This window comes from Muscardinus avellanarius, assembly GCF_963383645.1.
Source record: "Muscardinus avellanarius genome assembly, chromosome: 9".
Taxonomy (NCBI): domain Eukaryota; kingdom Metazoa; phylum Chordata; class Mammalia; order Rodentia; family Gliridae; genus Muscardinus; species Muscardinus avellanarius.
Window position 1 is genome coordinate 103,531,303 of NC_137795.1, and position 13,225 is coordinate 103,544,527.

At 49.8% G+C, this 13,225-nt stretch overlaps 1 protein-coding gene across 1 annotated transcript; it reads right to left on the reverse strand.

The window, feature by feature from the left end:
* Positions 1-7,725: 7,725 nt before the first annotated feature.
* NOBOX (NOBOX oogenesis homeobox) lies at positions 7,726-11,373 on the reverse strand (the record flags this gene model as incomplete). The annotated part of the gene is made up of 7 exons (XM_080701280.1): positions 7,726-8,024; positions 8,586-8,890; positions 9,200-9,431; positions 9,550-9,710; positions 9,967-10,064; positions 10,293-10,471; positions 10,812-11,373. 7 exons carry the CDS (start codon positions 11,371-11,373, stop codon positions 7,726-7,728), a joined length of 1,836 nt encoding a protein of 611 aa, XP_080557406.1.
* Between the last annotated feature and the right edge of the window lie 1,852 nt (positions 11,374-13,225).

Below are 13,225 nucleotides of genomic sequence, written 5' to 3' on the forward strand. Positions count from 1 at the left end.
TATCATGAATATTTTTGTCTGAGGACCAATTTCTGGATAAAGTAAGATAGCTAGTTAGGTTCCTCCTGGTCTTGTAAAACATACAAGCATCCAAAATGAGATGTTATTGATAGTCTTTTACGTACTAAAGTTTTTCAAATGTTATACTGCCATTCACAAAGTAAAACTCCCCTGTCTGCACTGAAGAATAAAATAAACTCAAAAGACTTTCATACAACCCAGCAGTAGTGTTCCTGGCATCTTCCCAAAGAAAATGAAATCCGAATATTATAACACTTGCATATCCACGTTCATAGCAGTATCATGTACAATGGCTGAATCATGGACCCAGCCTACATATCCATCAGCAATGAAGGGATCACAAAACTTTGGTATGTACACACAATGGAATATTTGCTCAGCCATAAAGAAGAACAAAATTTTCATCTTTTGCAGAAAAATGGATGGAACTTGAGCATATCATACTAAGCAAGTACAGACAGCCTTAAAAAAAATACAAGTAGATATATGTTTTCTCTTATATGTGGAAGATAGAGAAATATTCTAAAATTAGGGCAACCCTAGGGAGTGACTGAGGGGGATGGGGACGGGAGATGGAGTCATAAAGAGTGTAAGAGTATACTGAGCGAGGCCCTTTGCAACTCAGTGAGACCCTGATTCAAAATAAAGAATAAAAAATAGGGCTGGGGTGTAGCTCGGAGGTAGAATGCCCTTGGATTCCATCTTCAGTACTCCAAAAAACAAAAGAATGTAATAGTAAAAATAATGCTATGAATGTATACAACACTACCAATTCCAATATCAAAGACATGTGGAGGGAAGGAAGGACCTGGTAGGAAAGGCACTAGGAACTATATACAAGCATCTGTCTGATACTTCCAAAGCACCAAATTAAAAAAAAAAAAGACCACCATCTAGGCTTGATTAATGCACTTTTAGGAGATCATTTAAATCTCAGCTTCATCCTCCAGGATGAAAGATTTCCAATTCCTTGCAAATTGGAATCATCAAATCTTAACTTTCCCACTTATTTTCCGAGCTTCCCCTGCGGGACTCACAGCCCCAGATGGGCTCCCGACTGTCTCCTCGCCGACGCCTCTTCCGGCTCTCTCCACCCTGGCTGTCAAACCATCCTTTACCAACCTCCACACCACCTTTCCTTCTTCCTCAGTTCACCTTCCTTGGATGTTGTCTTCATTGCAAACATAGCTGGTCTGCCCTGGGACTACTCGGCTTCATGGCGCACTCCCTGCTGGCAACCTCAGGTAGCACTGCCTGGGCGGCATAGGCCCAGTAGCAACCTTGTTTTTTGTCTCCCTTAGAGCATCTTTTTTTTTTTTTTTTTTTTTTTTGTAGTACTGGGGGTGGAACCCAGAGGCTTTCTACTTCCGGGCTATACTCCCAGACCTATTTTATATTTTATTAGGAAACAGGGTCTCACTAAGTTGCCGAGAGCCTCACTAAGTAGCTGAGGCTGGCTTCGAACCCACACGATCCTCCTGTCTCAGCCTCCCAAGCACGAGGATTACAAGCGTGCGCCACCACGCCCGGCTAGAGCATCTAATTCTAAAGTTTTCTTCCTCCACCCAGATAATCACAGGAAGTCAGCCTCAGAAAACACAAAGAAACCTCTCCCTTTCCCCCATTTCCTCCGTCACCATTACTTTTCTAAATGGTGCCATTTCTTAGGAACCAAAGTCCCTCTTCTCTCTCCCTCTTCTTCTCATTCCTTGAAGCTGATTGTCTTCCATGTCAGTCACGTGGATTCTGACTCAAGTATTCCTCCCATCTGTCTGTTTCCTCTTCTGCTTCCCGCTCCGTCGGGCTGACTCAGTTGCTCCTTGCAGCGTGTCCCCGCATCCCCTCCTCCAAATCCTCCAATCTCATTCGCCATCTGTCTTTCTAAAACACAGATCTGGGGGCACCACCACCATGAGTTAAACAGCCAGTGCCTGTCTTCACCCAAAGAATACAGCCCGGAGCCAGGCGCGGTGGTGCTACCTAGAATGCTGGCACTTGGGGGGCTGAGCCAGGAGAACCGCACGTTTGAGGCCAGCCTCAGCAAGCGTACAGCCTAAACACCATGGCCCTGTGCTTCAGGCTTCTGCTAGCCTGCCTTGCTCGCCTTCCCCACGGTCCTGCACAGCCTTTTCTACGCACAAGCCCAAACCCTCTGAACCCAGTCATTTTTTCAACCTCAGTGATCTTACACTCATTCTAACTTTTTCTTCCGTCCCCTGTGGTCACCTAAATTCTTTTGTGTATCGTGTGGGGTGAGTTGGGGGGTGCACTGGGGATTGAACCCAGGGACATTCTATCTCTGAACTATACACTCAGCCTTATTATTATTATTATTTATTATTATTATTATTATTATTATTATTATTATTATTATTAACTTTAAAACTGGGTCTTATGAAGTTGCTGAGAGCCTAAGTTGCTGAGGCTGGCCTCAAACCCGCTCTCCTCCTGCTTAAGCCTCCCAAGCACTAGGATTACAGGCCCGTGTCACCATGCCTGGCTACTTATCCAGATTCTCCTCTTTCTTTATGAGCTAACTCGTTGGCTGTGGCGCCTCCTTTCAGGCTCCCGCCACTCTTGGTCCCCTGGTCATTGGTGTTGAGGCCAGCAGCTCCCAGAGAGCTGGGAAGACATTTATCTTTGTATTGTCGGCACCTCTAAATCCCTGTTAAATAATAGAATGTCTACCCTTGTTTCTCGGGCTTTGTTAGGAAATTCAAATGAAAAAGCATAAGGGAACAATATACACTAAACTAGAAATATAAAATCTCCCAAACTGTCCTTCTAGGCTCAAATAATGCCACTTCTGGGTGAATGAGACACTTCATTTTCGGGGAATCAGAGTCACTCTTAATTAATTAAGGCCACTTAGGACTTGGAGTGCAGCCAGGCATGGTGGCGCTCACCTGTGATACCGGGGTTTGAGAGGCCGAAACAGGAGGACGTCAGGTTCACAGCCAGCCTCAGCAACTTAATGGGACGTATGAGACTCTGCAACTTACTGAGACCCGTTTTCAAAATAAAAGATGAAATAGGGCTGGGGGTGTGGCTCAGAGGTAGAATACCCCTGAGTGTGGTCCCCAGTACCCGCAAACAGACAAGAAGACTTGGAGTGCGTTAGACAAAAGCCACGTTGTCTTTTGTGACCTGCTCCAATTCTGTGTTCCAGTTCTGAAAATGATGTTTAAATAGACTTTTTAAAAGTAAGGTTTAGTGGGATGTCTCTTAAAATTTTGTAAATAACTGACATAAAATATCCAGTCCACAACAACAGAAAATATATAGGGACCAAACAGGTTTTAGAATAGAAAATGAGAAAATGTCTTTTTTTTTTTTTTTTTTTTGTATTAAAGAAGGAGCCTGTGTGAAGAATTCTAATGCTGGGATGCTGGGAGTGGGGTGGGGAGATGCCCAAGACTATTCAGGAGCCTGGCCTGCAAGAAAGCTGAGTAAAGACAAGGGCTGACCCCAGGGCTATCACTGTTTGCAATGTGAAGCTGGCACAGGTGCAGATGTCCTTAGCAAAATGCTACAATGGGGTCTGCCAGATTTAGAAAAAAAAAAATTACAGGGCAGCCACGTATTATAGGAAATGTGCTCATGCTACCACAATTATTTATGAATTTTGCATTGTTTGCAGTACTGGGAATGGAACCAAGGAGCATTCAACCTACACGCTACACCCCCAGCCCTATTTTATATTCTTTATTTTTGAAACAGGGTCTCACTGAGTTGCAAATAGCCTCACTAAGTAGTTGAGGCTGACTGCGAACCATGAGCATCCTGTCTCAGCCTCTCAAATGCTGGGATTACAAGTTTGAGCCACCATGCCCAGCATGTTATTGTTATTTTTTTTGAAACAGGGTCTCGCTGAGTTGCAAAGGGCCTCGCTAAGTAGCTGAGCCTGTTTGTAAACCGTGATCCTCCTGTCTTGGCCTCCTGAATGCTGGGATTACAAGTGTGCACCACCATGCCCAGCTTACAACAATTAGTTGTTTATCTAAAATTCCAATTTAACTAAATAGCCTATCTTTTATCTTGGAAAACCAAGCTACCACCCAAATGACTTAAATTTTTACTTTAAACCTGTTATTTTTCAACAGCGGGGGGGGGGGCACTCTGGGGGCAATTTGGAGAAAGAATTAAGAAAGAATTGTCCTGAGCTTTCTCATTGTGAACCACCAGAACTGTAGAACTGTTTAGGGCCATCAGGAAACTGGTGTTAGACTGCCATCTAGTGGAAGAATTTTTGTAATGAAATAAAAAAAATTAGAGGACCAAATTGCTGGGTTTTCTCCTCCTCTTGCTCTTCTCCCCCACCCCACTCCAGGAAGTTTACAAAAAAGTCTGAAGGTTGTGCTGCTAGAAGATGGGGATATCAAGTGGATAGAGTGGAGAGTCCAGGTCACGTGAGGCTGAATCCCGTTTGCCCAGAGCTCTAAGTAAAAAACATTCCAACCTGCAGACAGTCTGCTCCTCTCCAGGCAAAACCAAAGCAAAACCTCGTGGGCTATAAAAGGGCAAGTGCCCTGCAAATGAATATGGCTCAGAGAGACGGGGACCTATGAGTATGAAACTCTATAGATATATTCGCAGATAATTACAATGATGAACTAAGAAAGTCATAAAAGAGGTGATGATGTGGCCATCGTGAAAGGGTTAAAAGAGAGACACCTACTGGAATCCCAAGGACAGTATCTCAATGCCTGAAACTTAGGAGAAATGGCATGCTGGAAAACACAGGAAAGACCAGTGCAACGATGACACTAGTGTTATGGCCTTGAATATGTCCCCAATGTCCACGCTGGAAGCTTAATCTGCACTGTGATGTTGAGGAGGGACCTTTAAGACATGTTCTTGGTGTAGAGGTCTTACCTGCCTGAGGTGGACATTATCATGTCCCACATATATACCCTAAACACTTGATTCTTACTTCTGCCTGTCTGCTCAAAGAAAATATTCTAGAGATAAAAAGGATCAGAAAAAATCCACAAGGATTATTAAAATAACCCAAGGATTATTATAATAACCCAAGCTAGAGTCTTTTAGCTGCTTTAAATAATTCTGTACTGTTTTCCTCTAGACCAGAGGGGGTCTCAAACCCTTCACGGAGGCAAATATTCTACTTTTCAAAAAGAAGAGTTGTAGAAACTAAAGGAGAATAGATTTAGTGTGACTTTCCCATAGACTTATTGAAAAAAAAGCTTAGAAATATTTTGATAAAAAAGTAACCATAAGAGACAAGGCGTTCTCAAAGTCGAAACCATGACAGAATAACCTCACTTGCTCATAGTTAGGTTTAGAAGAATGTTAAATTATTTGTTTTGATTTAATTGGGTCCTAAAAGCAATTTTTCCCAAAAAAATATTTTTGGGGAGACAGCAAGAGGTGGCTTTGAATTATGCGAGGAGGATCTGTAGCTGGGTCTCTCTCTCCCTCCTGCACATCCCTCTGGTTGACCCTAGGGCCCTTCAGTCTTTCTCTAGCATCCTTTTGCCTGTTTGTTCAGTGCTACCCTCTAATCCTCAGACACCCATTTTATTTTTGTGATAGAAAAGTGTTGATCTTCATAACTATTCTCTGGGTTTTCTCCCTTTTTGTATCCATTTCTCTGTATTAGCTTTCTCTGCTTGTTTTCAATTCCATCCGGTTTCACAAGCATCTCTCACCCCCTCTTCTTCCCCTTATGACCCGAGGTCGCTTCCTTGCCATCTCCAGCTCTTTGCCCTTTTCCCCTTTTGTTAAAACCTGTTTCTGGACTGGGCGGGTGGTGCAGGCTTGTAATCCCTGCATTTGGGAGGCTGAGATAGGAGGATGGCGGTTGTTGGACAGCCTCAGCTGAACAGTGAGGCCCTTTGCAACTCATTGAGACCTTGTTTCAAAATAAATAAAATATATGGCAGGGGGTGTCACTTGCAGGTAGAATGCCCCTGGGTTCCATCCCCAGTACCAACAAAAAGAAAAAAAAAAGAATAAAACCTGTTTCTGGATAGATTGCATTCTATGGCTATTTTCCTTTTCTGCCTTGCAGAAATTTTTACTTCACATCCTCTGCTCTCCATTATCTTTCTGGTCCTTTTAGCTCTACTTCTGGGCACCCCTCCACCTTTCTCTCCTCTTACAAACTGGTTGCTGACCCTCCTCCCTGTCCCATTTAGTCCTTTGCCCAATGAAACAGAATCTCAATTGCTTCTAATCAATGGGGCCAATAACTTCTAATTAATGCCTGCTTCTTCCTTGCCTAATTTGCCCAGTACCACAGGGCCCAAGAAAGCTGTTCAGGCTTCCTGCGGATGTGAAGCCGGTCTGTGCAATGGAGCAGGTGGGAGGAGGGCCGCTTGGGCACACCTTTACTCTTTGCCATTGCTTCCTGAGCACTTGAGCCACTTTCCAGCCATCAAGGATGCATTCATCTTTGCTTAACCTGCCTCTTTCCCTTCACTTCCCACACCTCACTGCACCACCAACCTCTCTAGGTCACCTCCCAAAAGATATTGATAAATAAACATTAGTTGACAGAATTGCAATCCATGGGGGCCAGAATTAAGATATAGTGGTCATCTCAGGTGGTCTCTCAAGGTGCTTAGTTAGGTGTGTGTTGTACACGTGTGTGAGAGAGACTGGGGATTAAACCCAGGATGAGCTACAACTTCAGCCCTATTTATTTTTTAAATTTAGAAACATGGTCTCACTGAGTTGCTAAGGGTCTTGCTAAATTCTGAGGCTAGCCTAGAACCTGCGATCCTCCTGCCTTCCAAGTACTGAGATTTCAGGTATGTGCCCCTACGCCCAGCTGTCAATGTATCTTCTGGTGCCTCTGCAAGCTGGGGCCCTGGATCCTTCATTCCTGCCCAGTGAGGTCTCTGTAATCAAAGACTGGGGGTGCTGTGCCCCTCCCTGCACAGGAGAGAACTGTTAACTTGCCAAACATTTTGGGGTTCCCCTTCTTCCCTCACTCTTTCTACCCTCTTCCTTACTCCTCTCCCCCCTAGAAAAGTGCTTTGGGGAAATAAGTCATAATTTGCAATACTGAGAACTTGACCTCAAATACCCTCAAGTTTTCTGTCATGTTATTTCCACAGGACCCAAATTTCAGAGAGACACCCAGATTTGTTTTTGTTTTTTGCGGGTGTGTGTGTGTGTGTGTGTGTGTGTGTGTGTGGTGTGTGTGTATAGAATCTAGTTCAAGACCAGGAATAAAGGAAAAAACTCTCAAGATGCCCAACAATTTCTCCTTTAGTGAGAAGCAGGGCCCAAGACAAGGCTGGGCGCCATACAGTGAGGCCCAGTAGAACCCCCCACCCCCAAGGATTATATCAACAATAGTAGGAAATAAGCCTCCTTGGGAATTGGATGGGGAGGGAGACACAATCACAGAGAAGAAGCCCAAGTACCAGTAGACTCGTTTATATCTTACAGTGGACACTCTGGCTCAGTGTCTAGCAAGAAAAAGAAACAGATACAACGTGCAGAAGTATCGGGGGTCACGCCTTCTTAGGACCACCCTATAAGAGGTATGGGGGGAAAGGATGGGGCTGGCCCTCTACCTCCTCCAACCAATGTCCAGCAAGACAAGCTCACATAGGGGAGACATTGGACCACCACCCCTGTCCACAATCTCTCCCAACCCTTAAATCAGCATCCTCTGTGTGGGCACCCCAATCCCGTCCCACCCAGATTCCTCTCTTTATTCCCTGCCCCTGACTAGAGGATGTGGCTCTTGTCTTTCTCTCTACTCTCCTCTAGTGCCACGGGCTTCTCCATGGAAGAGGCAGGCTGCTTCTCTTGGGCCTTGCTGAGTAAGGGCCCCGTCCCTGGTTTAATCCCATCCAGCAGTCGGGTGAGACCAGGCGAGGGCTGCCTGTTTATGGCCTGCGTGCAGGGAGCCACAAACAGGTCCGGGAAGTAGCTATCTCCTCCAGAGGGGTGCCCCAGAGTCTGTGGGCAAAATGGGCCAGGGAAGGGCAGTTCTGGCAAAGAAGGGTCAGTCCAGGGGGCTGTGCCTACGGGATTAAGGGATAAAGGAGTTATCCACCAGGACTAGGAGCGTCAAGCACCAGCCAATGTGTTCTGGAACTGAGTCCCTCCCCTCTATCCATAACCACAGCTTAGGACCCCAGTGTGAGTCTGGCTGAAAAAGTACCACCACCGCCGCCATCCCCCACCCTACCCTGGGCCACACGGGCTCCTGGACTCCAGTCCTGCTGTTCAGTGATGAGGACCAGTCTCATCCCTTCCACTAGAATTCAGTCTCGGGGAGCTGAATGCTAAGAGTTCAGAGCTTGAGCTGACCAGCACAATGCTAACCTCACCGCCACCTGCTGTGCCGGGTATTTTCACTCTTCCCCTTTCCAATCTCACCAAATCTCTCACTGACACGAACTATTGTCCCCAGTCCAAATCCAGGAAACTGGGACTTAGGAGAGCCATGCCCAACTCAGAAGCAGGGGCAGGCAAAAGGGATTTGCTCTCCACGTACGCCTGCCTCAATCTACTCTCCAGGCCGTGAGGCTCTGCCCCTTCCTCCACCACAAAGGGGACTTTCTCTTCCAGCCCCAACTCACCCATATTCCTAGCTGGTGGCTGCAGCAGGATCTGCCCCGCTGGGGGGCCTGGGCAATAGCCCTGCGACTCGCCCCCACCGAGACCACAGGGAAACATAAACAGAGAGTCTTCTAGTGGTGGAAATGCCAAGGAACTGGGCATGGGGAAAGGGCAGGGGGGCAGGTAGGGGAGCTGGGGCTGCAGAGGTTGGAAGAGCTGGGCTTGTGGGGCCTGAGGAAACTGGAATGGTCCTGGCTGGCTGCTTTGCTGGTAATCCTGGGGTTCCAGTTCCTCCAGATATGAGCAGATGGGCGGCGAGGAGATGCTGCGGGGGACAGAGGAGCGCTTAGTGAGGGATGGAGGTGGCCTCTTCATTCCTTCGACACAGCGGGGGGGATGCTACTTCTCACCTCAGCCCCCCATCTGTGGTGACCCCAGCTTGCAACCTCTGCTGTTGGGCCTTTCCGCCTTCTTCCTGCTCTATTCCTATGATATCCTAGGTCATTCCTGCTCCAACCTCACTTATCCCTTAACTCCTCATTGCATACACCACTCCTTGCTCCTCCTCTCGGCCGGCTCCTCTCTCAGGTTCTATTTCTTCTGTACCCTGCTCGTGAGGACTCAGGTGCCATACCTTGTCCCCCAGGACGCACAGGGGCCGTCTTTGTGACTGCTGTCACCGCCAGCAATGTCCATCAGCAGAGGCATGGGTGGGGAGGTGTGGACGGGGCCCATGGGAAAAGGGAGGCTGGTCCTTTGAACAGGTGGGGGGCTGAGGAGTGGCGGGGTCACTGCCGCCCTCTGGCCACCCTCACTCTGTTGGGTGAGGGACAGAGTCTGGCCAGAAGTCATCAGCATAGTGGGCTCTGGGAACAGAAGGCAAAGAAGGTCCCTGAGAGCAAGAAGATGGTGATAGATGTGGGCAGACAGGCCCCTGAATACCTCCTCTGACTCCAAACCCTGCAGGCTTTGCTTTACTCCCACCTCTCAAGCAACAGCCTTTCACCATCTTCTTGGCTTCCGTCTCCCCCAGCAAACCCTCTGAAGGTGGGCGCTCACCTGGAAAGGTGTCCACAGGGGGTTCTGGAGAAAAGGCACCTGGCTCTGGGTCCACGGGCACCGGAGGCGGAAGCTGATCTGCAGAGCTGCAGGCAGGGGAAGGAGGGCTGTCCCTCTGGTGGACTTCAGATTTAGACTGGAGCCTCAGTGCAGAGAGAGGGGTGCCGAGCCCCCATACTCTGCCCCTTGGGAGGAACCGACAGCCTCCCAGCCCACCCCTGCCCCAAACTCTAAATATTAGCCATCAACCCCAGAACTCATGCCAGCCTTCCAACTCTCGGGATCCCAACTTGGACTCCACTTCCTACCCCATGATGGACCAGAAGCAGGAGACATTCTTACCCACACTGACTACTGGCGGGGACCTCAGGATCATCCTTTTCTTTTCCGTTCAGCTTCTCCACTTTTCTCCACTTTGCCCGGCGATTCTGGAACCATACCTAGAGGGAAAGATACTTGGAGAACCAGAGAAGTGCAGAGAGACTGAAGCTCGGGCCCTGACTGTCAGGATGCGAGCCGTGACTCACATGGGGGGGGGGTGGTCACTGCAGCACTGATTTAGATGCCTGCCTGTCAGCCTGGCTCCCACAAAGGCCTCTGCACCAAGCTCCTCTTCTAACATTCTAAGGCAGCGCTGTGTTGAATTTCAGTCCCGACTGAGGCTGAGCCTCTTGCCTGCCCCTCAAGGATTCCAGTGGCCACCCTGCTGACCCGCCAGCTAGGTAGCCGGTTCCCTTTACCATGATGCGCTGGGGGGTGACCCCCACCGACTGGGCGATCTCCCGGCGCTTATCACTATCTGGATAATGGTCTTCTTGGAACATCCGCTCTAGCTCCTCCAGTTGGTCTGGAAGAGAAGAAACTTGCAGAAGATGATCACAATGACATGGTAAGATATCACAGAGATGCCCACCACATGCGTCTAGTTGGTGTGGCCATTCTCTCTGATCCAAGAACCTGGCGTTCAGTACCCCAGTGGGCCGGGCCTTCTCTCTCTTGGACGCCCTGGCTGAAACCTGCGTGGTACTCACCTTCCTGACTTTTCCATCTACCATCATGAGAACAGGAGAGGTATCAGGACTAATAACTAAGCACATCCCTCTTCTCCCTGGGGCCTCATCCTCTACAGTTCCCCCTTGCCCGGGACGACACCAGACCTCAATTTCCTTTCACCTTTTGGGACCTACCTGAGCGGTACAGGGTTCGAGTCTTTTTCCGAACGTGGCATGCTGTGTCTGGGGCCGCCTCCTTCTGATCATCCGTGCTTTGGTTTTTCTGGGCCAATGTGCTAAGGAGGTTGGCCAGGTGGCAGGAGCCCCGGCCTGACCCGTAGGACACTGGGTTATGTGTGGCACAGGCTGAATTACTGGCCCTGGGAGGTGGTGTGGAGGCCGGGCCCTTGGCAGTGACTTTTTTCTGCTTACCAGAGGCTGGAGAAGCAGGCCTCTTGGCCGTCTTCACCTCTTGCTCTGGGAGGGTGCAGCCTTGTCCCTGAGGCTGCAGTCGGTCTGGGGCAGGTGTTCTTTCTTTGTGGAGAGCCCTGGAGCTGGGTGGCTGGCTCACTCTCCAGGAATCAGCCCCAGATGTTTTTCCAGGGGGAGGCTTCTCTCCTGAGATGGTACAGGGTGGTGGCAGCTCCTTCTCAGCATCTGAAGTGTGTGTTTGGATGGCTGCGCCCAGTGGAGGCTTCTTCTCTGGTGCAGCAGCCAGTGGCCTGCCTCCTCCTTCCTGGCCTGTGGGGAGCAGCATCCAAGGACCTCAGCCCTGCAGACGGCAGGACTAAGAGGACCTGCTGCTCTTGCTCTGCAACAAAACTGGGGTCTGAATGCCGCCGGACTCGCCTTTCCAACGTGATGGTCAAGAGCATCAGATTAGATAACCCAACCACATTGGAAACAGATACATACACTTCCGAGGAGCCTAGGCTTACTTGGAAGGACAATCCTAATCTGGGGCACTTGCTCCCCATGTAACCCTAGACACCAGAGTTTAAAAGACAGGCATCTATCTGTTTGGCTCGCTCTTTTTTTTTTTTCTTCCTTCCTCTTGGAATTGAACCCAGGGTTACTTTACCTCTGAGCTACACCCCTAGCCTTTTTACCTATTTTGAAATGGGGTCTTGCTAAATTGCCCAGGGTTTTGCTAAATTGCTGAGGCTGGCCTTGAATCTGCAATCCTCTAGTCTCTCCCTCCCAAGTACTGGGATTACAGAATGCACCACCCCACCCAGCCCCAGTTTGGGCTGTTTTTAAGGGACAACTGCTGGGGATGGGAGTGGATGGGGAAGAGAGACACAGATTGACTGGGATTCTGCTTTTTCTAAGACTGGATCCTATCCCTGCTGTAAGCCCAGGCATAGCCCCCTGGAGAAGGATCAGCTCCAGGCACTCAGGCAAGGAGGTCTCATGCATGTCCCGCACACCCATTTCCCCCCTCCTGTGGTCCAAACCAACACTCCTTTCATAGCTGAGGGAAAAGGGACCTATCTGGAACTAAAACCTCTTGTTCCACATCCTGAAAGCTGTCTTCCTTTATCCAGTGGACTGAATCATCAAACACTCATCTTGTTCCAGGCACGGTGCTAAGTGAGCACCTTTCAAAGCTTAATTTGTGTTTAATCCCTGAGAAGAAGGCACTTCTACAAAGAAATGAGGATTAGAAAGCTGAGTAGCAGGCCCAAGATTACAGCGCAAGGGCTCCGGGCGCTCCCGGGTCACCCCAGGTCCCCCTTCACCTCCGGACTTACTCAGAACCACATAACCCTAAAAGGGAGTCCCTGAAGCCTTTCCAACTCAGTTGCAAAATTTGTAAATGAATGGTAGGAGGAGGCTAAACCAGCAGTCGTTGTATGAAGGGAAAGGCCTTTCTAACCCAGTGTAAAGCCAGGGGAAGTTAGCGTAGATGTTTGCCAAGTTGTTGGCTCAGACACACAATAGGCCGGAAGCGCAGGAGCAGGTTTGCAGCGAGTTGGGGGGAGCCGGAGTCCTCTTGGGGGGAGGTCGGATGAAGGTGTGGGGAAGGAGGGACAAATTTCAGCGTTATAGCATTTTAGGAGGGACTGTACTGCAGCAACAGGCCTGGCCCAGACTAGTGCTCAACAAACCCGTATTTTCTGGGAGTCCCTTGCTCTCCCAGGGAAGATGACCAATGTCACCGGGCTCAGCGTTTCCCCCACTGCACGCGGGGGGATTTGAACTCGGAGGCGGAGGGTGCGCGGTCGCCTCCGGCACCCCAGCCCCTTGGCCTGGCCGGGCTCTCAGGCCATCTAGGGCTGGCGGGGTGGCCAGGGGGCTGGGCTCGGGGAGCCCCGGGTCCTGACCCCTCGCGCGCTCACCTTGCGGTTCTCTGCGGGAATCCTCCGTGGGTTCCATGTTGGACGGCTCCACCGCGGCCCTCGGGGCGGCACGGCGGGCGGGCTAATGAAGCCCGTGGGCAGGTGTGAGGAGGCCAGGCCGGGGAGCGCGAGCGTGCGCCCCCTCACCCCGCCCGAGGCGAGGCCCCGGGCTCGAGCGCCCGGCAGCTGCAGGGGCTGCAGCCCGCGCCCTCCAGGTGCGGGTCTCGGCCGCCCCGCCCCTCGGTGGGGGCTGGGGCGGGATGGAGG